This window comes from Oncorhynchus clarkii, chromosome 29 (assembly GCF_045791955.1).
Source record: "Oncorhynchus clarkii lewisi isolate Uvic-CL-2024 chromosome 29, UVic_Ocla_1.0, whole genome shotgun sequence".
Lineage (NCBI taxonomy): Eukaryota > Metazoa > Chordata > Actinopteri > Salmoniformes > Salmonidae > Oncorhynchus > Oncorhynchus clarkii.
This window is the reverse complement of record NC_092175.1, coordinates 11,510,665-11,527,543: the sequence shown is the minus strand read 5'-3', so window position 1 is coordinate 11,527,543 and position 16,879 is coordinate 11,510,665. Positions and strand designations below refer to the sequence as shown.

General features: G+C 44.9%; 1 protein-coding gene across 1 annotated transcript in view; it reads right to left on the bottom strand.

Moving 5' to 3' along the window:
* LOC139388535 (collagen alpha-1(V) chain-like) overlaps positions 1-16,879 on the bottom strand; it is a 128,405-nt gene that overhangs the window by 51,195 nt on the left and 60,331 nt on the right. Inside the window, exons 5-8 of the mRNA XM_071135240.1 lie at positions 6,333-6,464; positions 2,492-2,605; positions 1,810-2,196; positions 83-649 (exon numbers count right to left, since the gene is read on the bottom strand). Of these exons, the coding sequence (XP_070991341.1) occupies positions 83-649; positions 1,810-2,196; positions 2,492-2,605; positions 6,333-6,464 (1,200 nt within the window). The remainder of the gene's footprint in view (positions 1-82; positions 650-1,809; positions 2,197-2,491; positions 2,606-6,332; positions 6,465-16,879) is intronic.

Sequence of the window (16,879 nt, the reverse complement as noted above, 5' to 3'; positions counted from 1 at the left end):
TGCAGATGACACCGTCATCATGCCCTTCATCATCATCATCATCATCATCACTACTGCTGTCATCACCATCAGTCATAATTACCTGTCCATAGTATTCGTCTGTCTCTGCCGGCAGCACCTTTTCCTCCTGTCCACCGTAGTCCAGGTCTGCATAGCCATAATCTTCTTCCCCGTACTCAGAGATGGACTCCTCCTTAAACCCAACACCCTCCAGATCAGTGTAATCTCCCTCAATATTCACACCCTGGCCACCTGCTCCCCTAGCAACGGAACCCCCGCCTCCGGCGCCTGCTGTCCCGCCTCCGGCGCCTGCCGCCCCGCCTCCGGCGCTCGCCGCCCCGCCTCCGGCGCCTGCCGCCCCACCTGCGGCACTCGCCGCCCCGCCTCCGGCACCTGCCGCCCCGCCTCCGGCACTCGCCGCCCCGCCTCCGGCGCTGGCAGATCCACCCATAGAGACGGAACCGCCCCCAACAGAAACAGAACTGCCCCCGACTGATACGGATCCCCCACCGGCACCAATTTCGACAGTACTGCTGCTGCTGGTTCTGCTGCCGTGGCCATCTCCGCCGACTCCGTACTCATCCTCCTCTCCCTCTCCATAGGACAGGTCATAGCCCTCGCCATAGTTCCCATCGTAGGCTGTTGCTCCCTGAGAGACCAGCGAGGAAAAGATACAGAAGTGCGATGCAATGAGAATAGTACCCTGTCACACAATGACAGATAATGGTAATCATCTTATCCTCCTGCTATAGCTGCTTTCCAAACGTGTAGTTCTGTGTGGGTAAACATGCTGGGTTAAAAACAGCCCAGCGCTGGGTAAATAGTGGACACGACACGTTGGGTTATTTTGACACAGCCAGTTCGGTTGTTTTCGTAGAACACTAGAGGCGTGGCTTAGTGAGGGCGGAGCTTTAAGATATATTTTTGGCCAACTGTGAGAGTAAATGTAATTCCACGCCCCCTGAAAAATGCCTATGGATTACATCAAAAAAAGACTCAGCATACCGTAGACTTTACCAGGGTTTCCCAAACTCAGTCCTGGGGCTCACCTTCAGTGCACACTTTGGTTGTTACTCTAGCACTACACAGATGATTCAAATAACCTGCTCATTATCTGGCTTTGATTATTTGAATCATGAATAGTGCTCAGGGTAAAAAACAAAACGTGCACCCAATGCGGGCCCCAGGACCGATTTTTAGAAACCCTGTGGGGCCTATAACACTGATCAACCAAGCATGAAAGTGAATATAAACCCAAGTAATATATTAAGCCATGTTTGGGAAATAAGATGACTTTCAGGAGGCATGGCCTGTTGGCAGTGTGGCTTTCAGATAGTTATTTTTGGCCACCAGTGAGAGTAAATGTAATTCACATTCACTGGCCATTACATATTCTAATATAACATTAATAACATTATTAGAATAAACATTAAAACAGTGGTAACTCTCCCAACATTGGGACATGCCTAGGCACTTGAGAAACGTATAGTCTTGGGAAAGCCTCACAAACGCTACAAAAGTGTCAAAGCTCAACAGACAGATAACATTACAACAGAACAGATGAACCGGAATGACATTTACGCTCACGGGTAGCCAAAAATAACTATCTGAATGCCACGCGCCTAATAAGCCACTCCTCCAGTCTTCTGATCTGACCCAGCTCTGACCCAACCCAGCATCAATAACCCAACAGCCCAACTGAATGACCCAACTGTCTGTGCCAAAATAACCCAACGTGTGTCCAGTATTTACACAAATTTGGTTGTTTTTAATCCAGCATTTTTTTTTGTGACGATAATGATAACTCACTGAGGTCCTGTTGCGTGTCATGGTGAATCCTCCACTAGTGGTGATGACCTTCTCAATCTCCGCCTTCGTGCCCAGGTCAACCTTTGACCCCAAGTCCAGCTCCACCCCTGCGCCCGTCCCCATGCTGCTACTGCTGATGGTGACCCTGTGAGCGACGTCGGGCAGGGCCGTGGACTCGTCGTAGTACGTCTCGTAGTTGCCGTAACCTTCTGTATCATAGTTGTCGTAACGGCTGGTATCCTCCCCAGCTCCAGCAGCAGCGGCAGCTTCAGCATTGGCGGTACTGGTCAACACTTTTCCCTCGGCTCCCTGACTGGCTGTCTCCCTTACTGATGACACCACCTCTTTGACGGAGGTGACGACACGGCCGCTCTCTGGCACGGACACCTGGAGAGAAGAACGACGCAATGTTAGAAGGAACCACTCTAGCTTATACAACTGGCATTAACAACGGCTTTTTTTAACGTCATCCATTTTCATTAACCTCAGTTTTAAACCATTGAGATAAAGGAAAACTTTTCAAAGGGATATCTGGCCAAGAAAGCATACTCAGCTAGCATCAACAGCAATCATTAACAACAATCAATAAGTAATAAGAGAAGGGATGAGGATGGGGGGAGGGTGTGAAGTCCCACAACCCACCATACTAAACTGGAGAGAGACGGGGGACAGAGGACAGTACCTTTACGTCTTCCGTGGCAGGTCCAGCTGCATCGTCTGTCTCAGTCTCAGAAGGCTTCCCATCCGTGTCCTCATAGTAAGGATACTCATAGTAATAGCTGTCCTCCTCTGTGTTCTATTCAATACAGGGAATTATGAAACGGTTAGTTCCGGCCAAGCAATCGGATTGGTCAAAAGTGTGTTCCTGCAGTGGTGCTATTGAGCACAACACCACGGCTAGCACAACACCACGACTAGCACAACACCACAGCTAGCAATAATACACGAGAGGGTGTGCGTTATGGCGACCCTGATCGGAAACCTTTCCAGGAATGTCAATCTGACCCATATCTGACCTCTCTCTCTCTCTCCTAAGCCTCAGCGGCCCTACTCTTCTGTGTTCATGCATGTCACTGATGGATAATAGATCACTTTTCCACTGGTGTCTAAATGAAGCCGTCCCAGATCTTAACAGGTCGAGGGCATGTTGCTGTGTACTTTGGGGTGTTTTCTAACCTCTGCATTTCTCTACTTTCCCAAAACACAACTCCCCCGAATTGCCCCACCCTAAACCTAGATACCGCTGCGGTTTGGGGGGTGAGCGGGTTGGAAGGTTCTAAGAGGGTACAATGGGGTGAGGTGGTACAAGGGAGATCAGGAGTGAAGGTGTTTAAGAAGGGCGGGTAGGCAGGAGTGGGGTTCACTTCCATTTTATGCAAGCTTACTTTACTTGCATATGGCGGTACAATGTACTGAATAATCGCATGCCATAAGCTCTCTGTCATAGAGCTCATCCTGATGATGTACTGAGAGGAGTGGTGGTCCTAGTTGCATCAGTGCCTCTCAGTTTATTTGGTCTGTGAGCTCTTCTCTATATGAGCCTTATTATTGTAATATGATTTGGTCGGGGCCCCCCTCTTGACGGAAGAGAGAAAATGTAACATTTTAAAGTTAATTCCCTGCAATTCTACACATTTTGCCATGGGCCGGAGATTTTATTTTGCAATTTTATAACAACTGTCATGCAATTGTACTAATTTTGCCATGGGGCAGAGAGAAATGTCTGCAGTAATAAAGCAAATTTCATAAAATTCTACCCATATTGCCAGTTTAGATAACTGACTAGACTAATTTACCAATCAAAAAAATGTTAGCTGAAATGGCTAAGTGAATGACTGTCAGTTTCTGACAAAACCAACCACATTTCAAACTTGCACCTTCTGTATTCTACTATTCTAACCCTCAACAGTAAGTTGAGACCCCGACTGAGTTCCCTAGTGTCCGGGGGCCCTAAGCGACCAGGTACAAGAGCTGTGATTGGGCACACTATGGTTCTGGTTCTCTCCCTGACTACTCCCCATCCATAAGAAAGGTGAGATCACCACTTCAACTGGAATGAGTCCATGGGCGTGGTTGGTTAGCTTCTTGAATGAATGTCCTTCTCCTCCAAAGGATCAAGCCTCACCACACCAAGGTACGAACGCAGAGATGTTTAATTGAAGGGGGGCAGATACTGAAGAAGGACAATCTCCATTCAGCATAGCACATGGAGATACAGGCCTAGGCAAGTACTCTGCCATTCCTGCATATTTTATCTACAATATCACTGCATAGCATATTCAAACCTGTTGGTTTCCCCAGCAGTCAGCACTTTCTCTCTGGCAAACTTCAGCGTTTTCCCCCTCAGCCATGCAGCTCTTTTTTTCTTTCCAGCAGTTTGTCCAACCGACACTACCTGACCCCTAATCAAAGAGCTGCTTATGGATAAAGGGATTAGGGTAAATCAGGGAATACCACGCCTCAGGGTATATGAAGGTGTTTGATAGAATGCACAGAACCTGGAGCTGGTTTAGAGCTTCATTGGTTAGCTTTTATATTATTGCTAAATCAGGTACTCGTCCTAAGGCCCTAAAGGGCAAGGCAACCGGAAACATGACCGAATACAAACAGTGTAGCTATTCCCTCCGCAAGGCAATCAAACAAGCTAAATGGTCAGTAAAGACACAAAGTAGAGTCGCAATTCAACGGCTCAGACACGAGAGGTATGTGGCAGGGTCTACAGTCAATCACGGATTACAAAAAGAAAACCAGCCTCGTCGCGGACCCCGTTGTCTTGCTCCCAGACAAACTAAACAACTTCATTGCTCGCTTTGAGGACAATACAGTGCCACCGACACAGCCCGCTACCAAAACCTGCGGACTCTCCTTCACCGCAGCCAACGTGAGTAAAACATTTAAACGTGTTAACCCTCGCAAGGCTGCCGGCCCAGACGGCATCACTAGCCGCGTCCTCAGAGCACGTGCAGACCAGCTGGCTGGTGTGTTTACGGACATATTCAATCAATCCCTATCCCAGTCTGCTGTTGCCACATTCTTCAGGAGGGCCACCATTGTTCCTGTTCCCAATGAAAGTGAAGGTAACAGAGCTAAACGACTATCGCCCCGTAGCACTCACTTCCGTCATCATGAAGTGCTTTGAGAGACTAGTCAAGGATCATATCACCTCCACCCTACCTGATACCCTAGTCCCACTCCAATTTGCTTACCGCCCCAATAGGTCCACAGATGACGCAATCACAACAACGCAACGGCCTACAGGGAGGAGGTGAGGGCCCTCAGAGTGTGGTGTCAGGAAAATAACCTCTCACTCATCATCAACAAAGCAAAGGAGATGATCGTGGAATTCAGGAAACAGTAGAGGGAGCACCTCTCCTATCCACATGGGACAGTGGTGGAGAAGGTGGAAAGTTCCTCGGCGTACACATCACGGACAAACTGAAATGGTTCACCCACACAGACAACGTGGTGAAGAATTTCTTCAACCTCAGGAGGCTGAAGAAATTTGCCTTGTCACCAAAAACCCTCACAAACTTTTACAGAGGCACAATCGAGAGCATCCTGCCGAGCTGTATCACCGCCTGGTACGGTAACTGCTCCGCCCACAACCGCAAGGCTCTCCAGAGAGTAGTGAGGTTTACACAACGCATCACCGGGGGCAAACTACCTGCCCTCCAGGACACCAACACCATTCGATGTCACAGGAAGGCCAAAAAGATCATCAAGGACAACAACCTCCTGAGCCACTGCCTGTTCCCCCCGCTATCATCCAGAAGGCGAGGTCAGTACAGGTGCATCAAAGCTGGGACCGGAAGACTGAAAAACAACTTCTATCTCAAGGCCATCAGACTGTTAAACAGCCATCACTAACATTGAGTGGCTGCTGCCAACATACTGACTCAAAACTCAAGTCACTTTAATGATAAAAAATTGGATGTAATAAATATATCAAGTCACTTTAGACAATACCACTTTTTATAATGTTTACATACGCTACCTTACTCATCTCATATGTATTTACTGTACCCTATAGCATCTACTGCATCTTGCCTATGCCGTTCGGCCATCGCTCATCCACATATTTATATGTACATATTCTTATTCATTCCTGTACACTTGTGTGTATAAGGTAGTTGTTGTGAAACTGTTAGATTACTTGCTAGATATTACTGCCTGGTCGGAAATAGAAGCACAAGCACTTCGCTACACTCACATTAACATCTGCTAACCATGTGTATGTGGCCAATACTAATTTATTTGATTTGAAGGACCCACCCTGACCGATAGTTGCCCTTAACCTCTGTCTGTCCAAAAAAAAATTGCACTTTATTAAAAAGTGTATCATCTTCTTGTTAAACCTCTCAAGCCGACACAGCAAGTAGGCTTCCACCTGAAGATAATGACCCTGAGACATGAGAAGAGAGAGACTCACCTGAAAGGAAGGATAGAGTATATAAAACAGACTCTAAACGTACTGTAAACATGGATCGGAAACAGGATGGTGGAGAGTTGATGAAGTGACTCACGTATTCATCTGTGTTGGGGTCCTGTGCCTGGGGCTGCTCTGGGACAGGGACCTCACAGTCGGGGCTGTAGTGCTCGCAGTAATCATACGCAGCACGGTGATCGGCTACAATCATCAGCTGCTGGATGTCTCCCTGGAAACACACAGGAAAAAGGAAGTGAAAAGTGATGTTAAATTATTATTATTTTTAAATAAATAAATACACAAACCCCTAAAAAGACAGTGGTCAACCGTGAACTCAATGAAAATATGTATTGCAAAGCGTCCTGCAGGCTGAACATAGACTGCAAGAACTAGGTCAAGGATGATGTATATACTGTAAATGCTGGATAGCTGATGCTATGTATTGGCCACTGAGATGCTTTAAAGTCACCGGGTGGCCGTCCAAATCCCCATCTTCGTTCATGGCTTAGGAAAGGGCAAATTTAGCTACTGCAGGACACAACAGGTCACAAGCAGACCAAAAACATCATATTTTTTTGGACAATGACATTTTGTTTTAAATTGGATTTGATTGGTGTGATGCCAAATCCAAACAGGCCTCCCTTGGGGGGGGGTTCTGTGCCAGAAACACCCACAGTTTTTTTTATTATCTTTTTTTAATATATTTTTTATTAACGGCGACCAAATGCTTACTGGCATCAATCAACCAAGTGCTACGGCGGCAACATGTCATACTCTTTTTGTCCAGACAGCATCAGATACATGGGCTACACACACTGAGACAGAGGGGCGCCGTTTCCCTCGCTCTGATGATTTCTCCTGTCAGATAGATACAGCTAGCTGCGAATTCTGAAAACAGAGAGACGAAAGATCAATTGTTTTTACGTTGGTCAAATTTTGGGGGAAGCTTGGCTCCCCTCTGCATCCATGAATACACACAACTGCGAAAGGAGTAGTGTGAGTGTTGTAAAGTTAGGTGTTCCTTAATATATACAGGGACATTTAAGTTGATCGATTGAAAAGATAAATTGGTACCAGTGCAGTTGTCTTCTGTTTGGGAGTGACAGCCAATTTTGTGATTTATACAGTGTGTCTTACAATTGCATCATGTACCCCAAAAGGAACCGAACAGTACAATGTGAGATTATATGTGTACTTCTGACGGTACACTATGTGTATTGATCTTTTTGTAGCCCCGAGAACAATACCGTACCCTAACGTACCCTTTTTCTGACAGTGTATGGAGACAACATGGGCTGAACGGTTCAGCAGGATCACCAGGCTGCATAGGGAGTTGGGTGTGAGTGTTATACTATATGTTAAATCCTTGACAAGACTTGTACCTCAACTACACAGTACACTTCCCAAGCCAGCACTAACAACACGTATCAAGAAATCAACAAAGATGTTTTTTGAACACTGCTCTAAACCACACGTAGTAACATTTCCTCACAAATGCCATCAAATCATGTTTTTAATCAACCCACAGTATGTACACATCCAAATATGTATGCATAGGCACGCCAACCTTTCAGTCTTTCATTAACTCCATCTGCCAGCTGTTTGAAATGACTGAAAAACACTTTTGTTTTTCCACGTCTGATTCTCCATGCATGAAGAATCTTTATTACTTACAGAGAGTATTTGTCACTTGTGGTGCAACCAACAACAGTTTGCAGAAAAGCATTCATCTGAAGGTCTCTAGCATTACTTTGCATATGCGTAGTGATTCTCTACATGCACAACACCACACAGTCCAATATTGTTTCCTGATGTCTTCTGGCTGGTGTCTGTCTTCCTGATGGATGAAAGGGAAATCAACTAGGACTCTTTGTCTTCCAGATGAAGTGCTCTGCTAAAGCCATTTACACAACATGGCTACTCCAGCATCACGCTCAAGGCTCTCAGGATCTCCAAGCCATTTACACACCATGGCTACTCCAGCATCACGCTCAAGGCTCTCAGGATCTCCAAGCCATTTACACACCATGGCTACTCCAGCATCACGCTCAAGGCTCTCAGGATCTCCAAGCCATTTTACACACCATGGCTACTCCAGCATCACGCTCAAGGCTCTCAGGATCTCCAAGCCATTTACACACCATGGCTACTCCAGCATCACGCTCAAGGCTCTCAGGATCTCCAAGCCATTTACACAACATGGCTACTCCAGCATCACGCTCAAGGCTCTCAGGATCTCCAAGCCATTTACACAACATGGCTACTCCAGCATCACGCTCAAGGCTCTCAGGATCTACAAGACATTTACACAACATGGCTACTCCAGCATCACGCTCAAGGCTCTCAGGATCTCCAAGACATTTTACACACCATGGCTACTCCAGCATCACGCTCAAGGCTCTCAGGATCTCCAAGACATTTACACACCATGGCTACTCCAGCATCACGCTCAAGGCTCTCAGGATCTCCAAGCCATTTACACACCATGGCTACTCCAGCATCACGCTCAAGGCTCTCAGGATCTCCAAGCCATTTACACACCATGGCTACTCCAGCATCACGCTCAAGGCTTTCAGGATCTCCAAGCCATTTACACACCATGGCTACTCCAGCATCACGCTCAAGGCTTTCAGGATCTCCAAGCCATTTACACACCATGGCTACTCCAGCATCACGCTCAAGGCTTTCAGGATCTCCAAGACATTTACACACCATGGCTACTCCAGCATCACGCTCTAGGCTCTCAGGATCTCCAAGACATTTACACACCATGGCTACTCCAGCATCACGCTCAAGGCTTTCAGGATCTCCAAGCCATTTACACACCATGGCTACTCCAGCATCACGCTCAAGGCTTTCAGGATCTCCAAGACATTTACACAACATGGCTACTCCAGCATCACGCTCTAGGCTCTCAGGATCTCCAAGACATTTACACAACATGGCTACTCCAGCATCACGCTCAAGGCTTTCAGGATCTCCAAGCCATTTACACACCATGGCTACTCCAGCATCACGCTCAAGGCTTTCAGGATCTCCAAGCCATTTTACACACCATGGCTACTCCAGCATCACGCTCAAGGCTCTCAGGATCTCCAAGCCATTTACACACCATTGCTACTCCAGCATCACGCTCAAGGCTCTCAGGATCTCCAAGCCATTTACACACCATTGCTACTCCAGCATCACGCTCAAGGCTCTCAGGATCTCCAAGCCATTTACACACCATGGCTACTCCAGCATCACGCTCAAGACTCTCAGGATCTCCAAGCCATTTGAGCTGTCCGGATGTTAATAGATGCATCATTTGAACCCATATCTTTTTTGTTGTTGTTGTCAATATTGGAACCGGAAGATACCGATTTGAAGCAAAAACAGCCATCTTTAAGCTGTTAAGTGTTGGTGATGGACAAAGTGTTGGACCAAGTCAGGTTGGTTTCGCAGACCCTTATGGACTGAACTGGGTTGTCAATCGGTCTGTCTGTCTGCCTCTACACTATCAGAAAAAAAGGGTTCCAAAAGGGTTCTTTGTATATGGTTCTACCAAGGGTTCTACCAATAATCTTTTTGACCTGAAGAACCATTTTTGGAAAACAGGGGTTCGTTGAAAGGCAAAGAACCTTGACCATCCTGAGAACTGTTTTTTGAAGAAGGGGTTCTTTGATGGACCATACATCGTATTTCCCAGAATGCTCTATTGCTGGGTGATTTTCAGAATGCACATTTATTGGTTGATACATTTTATGCTACACAAATATGCTACACTATACTCCAAAGATAAAAGGGTTCTCAGTAGAACCCTTCATAAAGGGTTCTAGGTAGAACTAAATACAAGGGGTTATATAAAGAACCCTACATAGAGGGTTCTAGGTAGAACTATTTGCAAAAGGTTCTACCTAGCACCAAAAAGGGGACAAACCCGAAGAACCCTGTATGGTTCTACTTAGCAAGTGTAGAGTATAGAGTATCTTTGATTCACAGCTGCTCTAGAGTGAAAGTTTAAAATGGCTGCCCATTAGCTCAGCGAAAATGCAATAAAACTAAATTGAGACCATTCAGGGGGCGCCAGGGGGATGTGACTAGATGCTTCCCCATCTCCTGCTTCCTTCTCCCGTTTCTCTCCCCCAGGGTACCAGGGGCGGGCGGTGCCAGACCACACGTGGCGCGATCCTCAGTTCACCCAGACGGAACGCTTAGTCACACATTTTCAGACGCTGAGAACACAGCCGGGGCAATAAGAACACCACCACATAGAAAAACACAAACACACACAATACACACACAATACAATACACCCACGTCTCCATACAGGTAATGAGGGAAACTGTGGCGTTTTACAATATTTCGTTGGGAAAAGCTGATGCGTGTGTTCGATTGTGCAGTGCTATGGACAACCAAAGCCCTTGAGGGAGGAGAGAGAAAGCTTGTCACCATCACTGTACTGAACCGTGCTGAACCATACTGTGCTCCCAGTTCCAGCTGGTGCTGAAGGTTCAACTCTAAGGTAATCAATAGAGGTCTACCGCCATAGGCCAGTAACCACCAGGCAAGACACAAGCCCAGGATGTGAGCTTTGTTTAAACCCCATAGACAGTGGGAGAGAACGTAAAAAAGGAAGCGCGACACATTCATTGAGATTTACTGTCAGCGGAAAGATTACTTCTAGCTAGGGTCACATTTTGTGCTTTATGCTTGTCTTTTAAAGCACAAAATGTTCCGTTGGTTGTGGCGTGTATTCACAAAGTTACAATTCAGTCCAATGCAGTTAAAGATCAATTCTCCGACCTCACCAGAAGGAAACCAAAGATCATTTTACTCAAGTCATTTTAAAATACCATGTTCCCCTTGATAAAGACAAACTACACAGTAAAACATTTGTCACTTCTTGTTACTACTAAGCTGGTTTTGATTTCCCTTGTATGGGCCCGGGTTGGGATGTGTCCCAAACGGGACCCTATTCTCTATGTATTGATGCTGGATCTTCATTTGAGACAGTTTGCTACAAGCAGGAAAATAATCCTGCAGCAACAAGGAAATAATGAATGAAGATTTTTGGAGGGGTTACATACACAATTACATATACAATTTTCGTTACGCACAACAAAATTATGGTTCTAAGATAGAGGTTCTTTGGCTTGTAACCATAGCGGAACCCTTTTTGGTGCTATATACAACAGAACCCTTTTTTGAAGGTTCAATAAAGAACCATGCTCATGAGGTTCTAAATGGAACCTGTACGGTGCTATAAAGAAACCTTTCCTACGGTTCTATAAAGAACCATTTAAAAAAGGTTCTATATAGAACCAAAAAAAGGATTACAACCGTTTTTTTTGATGGTTCTTTATAGAACCTTTGTGGAGAACGGTTCCATAAAGAACCCTTTTCAATCTGAAAGGATCTTTGTAGACCTTTCTGAAGAACCATACAGGTTTAAAAAATATAATTTGGTCATCCATATTATATTGTTCAAATTCCATACAGTAAAGAAACATTGAGGAGCTGAAAGGGTTATTTGAGTCATTATGGTGCAATAAAGAACCATCACCCTTCCCAAAGAACCCTTGAGGAACTCTCATTTTTCAGTGTGTAGGGCAAAACAAGTCAGACATTTTCAAGTGGAAACTTCTTTAGCAACAAAATAGTGATTCAATTAAAATCCTACATCTGTGGTGCACTGCTTTTGACCAGAGCACTATGAGCACATGTCAAAAAGTAGTGCACTACATGGAGAATAGGTTTCCATTTGGGACGCAAACCTTGGTCTCTTTATAACAGAAAGGCCCAGCCAAGTGTTGCTTAAACTGGCAGTACAAAGACTTCTGGTGGATGTCATTACTACACTCCCCAGGTGTACACTCATATTTTTCCTTATATCGCCTGCTGCCAAAGAGTTCATATTCAATGCAGACCAAATGTTTTCAATATATTCATTTCTATGGCCTTAACCAAGCCTTCATCAAACCACCATTTATCAATATGATGTCAGTGGGCCTTGGCATTAGCACTGCAGCTGAACTAATGGTGGGGATGTTCAAATAGGGCGTACTGTATGTATGGCTTTGCAGAGTCAGTAGTTGTGGATTCCTTCAGTGTACTATGAGAGGCCACTACTGTATCCTCAGGCAAGAGATGGCATGGACAAGCAGTGGTTTGGCTTAACCCAATAAAATAAATAAAAATATCAAAGATTATAGGATCGGTAGAGGAGAGAGAGAAACACACACACACACACACACACACACACACACACACTGACACACACACACACACACTGACACACACTGACACACACACACACTTTACCAGGCACACAAACAGCAATGGCTGTATTTCATAGCCCTGGCGGAACATTCAGAGACGCCCCAATTACAGGTCCTATTTCTGAGGGAATGGCGGGATCTGGGGGAAGCGTTTCTTTCTGCTGAACTAAGCATCACATATCCCATCAGACTGGTGTTTAACAGAGCACATCCAGACAATAACAGTACTACACACACACACACACACACACACACACACACACACACACACACACACACACACACACACACACACACACACACACACACACACACGCTGCCCTGTAGCCACCCTGTCAGCATCTCTGTGGGATACGGTGAAATACGATCTATACTCCCAGCCAGCCCTCAATGGAAAAACTGCTGCCTGTGTCCGTAAGTCATGGAGTAGCAGGACAAACACATCCAGCGTGTTCAAGGTACGGCTGCAGGCCTGTATATGTGAGAGGAGGGATGGAAGGAGAACAAAAGTCCAAGTTCTAAAGAAGGGATCCAAATGAAAGACAAGAGGATGTGTGTATATGGGCCTGTATCTGTAGTATCTCAAAATACAAGACTATATCAGTAGATCAAGCCATGCCCTGTACAGAATCCACCTTCCAGCCATTAACCAGTGCTGTTCCAGTTGTGCCCAGGTGGGGGCAGGAGAGGGTAGAACTGTATATTAATTCAACGTAATAAAGCATTTACAATGGGTTAGTAAATAGTTTATTCATCATTTATTGATCATTACTCCCACATTTGTAAATGCTAATAACCTAATTATGAACACATTTACCAACAACATTTTAAAGTATTTAACAATGATTTATAAGATCATTCATAAGCTGTTTAATATAGGTCCTTATAAATCATTAAGTGTGGGCTATTAATAAATAATACATATTTTATGAATGTTTTGAGTGACCAGTGTAATTTCACACAAAAAGATGGGCCATCCATCGGTATTGTATTCCAAAGCAGTCACACTGTTGAAATAGTGTGACGGTAACATCACAGCAGTGTTGAAGTGTACCTTCAGACACTCTATGCAGAGTAAAACAAAGTTCTTAGTCCAAAAATGCTAACAGAAGTGTTTGACTTACCAAAACCAAAGTGTGGATTGGAGTCACTCCTTAGAGCAGTTTAATCTCGGTTAACCAAGACAAAAATCTTGCGTGGCGATTCTAATTGGCTGATTCACATTTTGAAATGGAGGTCCAGGTTAAAAGTAAACTTTTTCTAAAGTGTTTTTCTCCTCGTGTGTCAGATTGTGGGCAGCAGGGCCAAGAGAGCAGGAGGCGGGGCCAAGAGAGCAGGAGGCGGGGCCAAGAGAGCAGGAGGCGGGGCCAAGAGAGCAGGGTAGGACAATGGGAGGTCTTGGTCCACCTCTGCCTACCTGGTTACCCGTCCCACATCAAAGCTCTTCACAGCATGATCCAAATCATTATTTACATAGCAAACCCAGAGCTGCTGCCGACATACCCAGACCTCCACCAACACCAACCCAGAGCCCAACGCCTGCCTGGGCATTCTTCAACCTGGCCACACCAACCAAGCAACACACTGCACAGGTCAGCTCACTGCACTGCAATGGCTATAAATCAACACACACAGAGGGAGAAACGCAACGACGAAGGGACACACAAACACACATACTGTACAGTACACCAATGTGGAGACAAATGGGCACAGAAGCTGTAACAGCAACAAACACACACACACACACACACACACACACACACACACTCACACACACACACACACACACACACACACACACACACACACACACACACACAGACACAGAGAGAGAGACACTGTCACAGTAATATACAAATCGTTAGAGTTGCATTTACCCACATACACCGTCAAATGCACCTTCAGGCCCCCCCACCACACACACACACACACACACACACACACACACACACACACTTAAGACACACACACACACTTAAGACACACACACACACGTAAGACACACACACACACACACTTAAGACACACAAACATTTGTGACCATTTTCAGGAAACTACGTGTATGTCGCAAGTCATGACTTCACAGGAGAGCCAATTTAACGTAAATTTTTTTATCAAAATGCATTTTTAGGCAGAAAAGCCAACTGGAACATGTAAACTTTCATGTGCCTTAACAACTAACTTGTATGCCATATGTAAATACAAATACAATTGCTAAATTACGAGCATTGGTGGTTAAGCCACAGAAAAAGCTGTCACGCCCTGACCTTAGTTATCTTTGTTTTCTTTATTATTTTGGTTAGGTCAGGGTGTGACGAGGGTGGTATGTGTGTTTTTGTCTTTTCTAGGTTTTTTTGTATATCTATGGGGTTTTGGTATGTCTAGGTATATGTAGGTCTATCGTGGCCTGAATTGGTTCCCAATCAGAGGCAGCTGTTTATCGTTGTCTCTGATTGGGGATCCTATTTAGGTTGTACATTTCCCATTTTGGTTTGGTGGGTAATTGTCTGTGTAGTTGCATGTCAGCACTCGTTGTATTAGCGTCACGGTCGTTTTTGTTATTTGGTTAGTTTGTTTAGTGTTCTTCGTTAATTAAAGAAGATGTATTCATTTCACGCTGTGCCTTGGTCTTGTAACTATGACTAACGTGACAAAAGCCAACAGCCTTCCCACTAGCCATGATTGGCTGAGATAATGAGTCAGCTGGACATGCCGAGAGAGGAGTTTGGATTGGTCTGCCATATACAGTTGAAGTCGGATGTTTACCTTAGCCAAATACATTTAAACTCAGTTTTTCAAAATTCCTTTAATCCAAATAAAACTTCCCTGTCTTAGGTCAGCTACGATCACCACTTTATTTTAAGAATGTGAAATGTCAGAATAATAGTAGAGAGAATTATTTATTTCAGGCTTTATTTCTTTCATCACATTCCCAGTGGGTCAGAAGTTTACATACACTCAATTAGTATTTGGTAGCATCGTCTTTAAATTGTTTAACTTGGGTCAAACATTTCGTGTAGCCTCCCACAAGCTTCCCACAATAAGTTGGGTGAATTTTGGCCCATTCCTCCTGACAGAGCTGGTGTAACTGAGTCAGGTTTGTAGGCCTCCTTGCTCGCACATGCTTTTCAGTTCTTCCCACAAATTTTCTATGGGATTGTGGTCAGGGCTTTGTGATGGCCACTCCAATACCTTGACTTTATTGTTCTTAAACCATTTTGCCACAACTTTGGAAGTATGCTTGTGGTCATTGTCCATTTGGAAGACCCAAGCTTTAACTTCCAGACTGATGTCTTGAGATGTTGCTTCAATATTTCCACAGAATTTTGCCACCTCATGATGCCATCTATTTTGTGAAGTGCACCAATCCCTCCTGCAGCAAAGCACCCGCACAACGTGATGCTGCCACCCCCGTGCTTCACGGTTGGGATGGTGTTCTTCGGCTTGCAAGTCCCCCCCTTTTTCCTCCAAACATAACTATGGTCATTATGGCCAAACAGTTCTATTTTTCTTTCATCAGACCAGAGGTAATTTCTCCAAAAAGTACGATCTTTGTCCCCATGTGCAGTTGCAACCGTAGTCTGGCTTTTTTATGGCGGTTTTGGAACAGTGGCTTCTTCCTTGCTGAACGGCCTTTCAGGTTATGTTGATATAGGACTCGTTTTACTGTGGATGTAGATACTTTTGTACCTGTTTCCTCCAGCATCTTCACAATGTCCTTTGCTCTTGTTCTGGGATTTATTTGCACTTTTCGCACCAAAGTACGTTCATCTCTAGGAGACAGAACGCGTCTCCTTCCTGAGCGGTATGACGGCTGAGTGGTCGCATGGTGTTTATACTTGCGTACTATTGCTTGTACAGATGAATGTGGTACCTTCAGGCGTTTGGAAATTGCTCCCAGGGATGAACCAGAGTTGTGGAGGTCTACAATATTTTTTATGAGGTCTTGGCTGATTTCTTTTGATTTTCCCATGATGTCAAGCAAAGAGGCACTGAGTTTGAAGGTAGTCCTTGAAATACATCCACAGGTACACCTCCAATTGACTCAAATGATGTCAATTAACCTATCAGATATTTCTAAAGCCATGACATCATTTTCTGGAATTTTACAAGCTGTTTAAAGGCACAGTCAACTTAACTTAGTGGCTCGTTAGCTAACATTACGTGACGTGTGTGATCTTACACGTTGTTTACCTAGCTAGGTTAATTGTTTACCTAGCTAGCTACTTGTCTTAAGCTAAAGTGTACAACACCGGTTGAATATGGCCGGTGTCAGTAAACGTCGGCAAAAAAGAGTAATGAAACGAGATGGGTGGGGCTAAAGCTTAAGAGGGTGTGAACGATGCTAAATGGGTGTCGACAAAGATACCAAAACATTCATAGG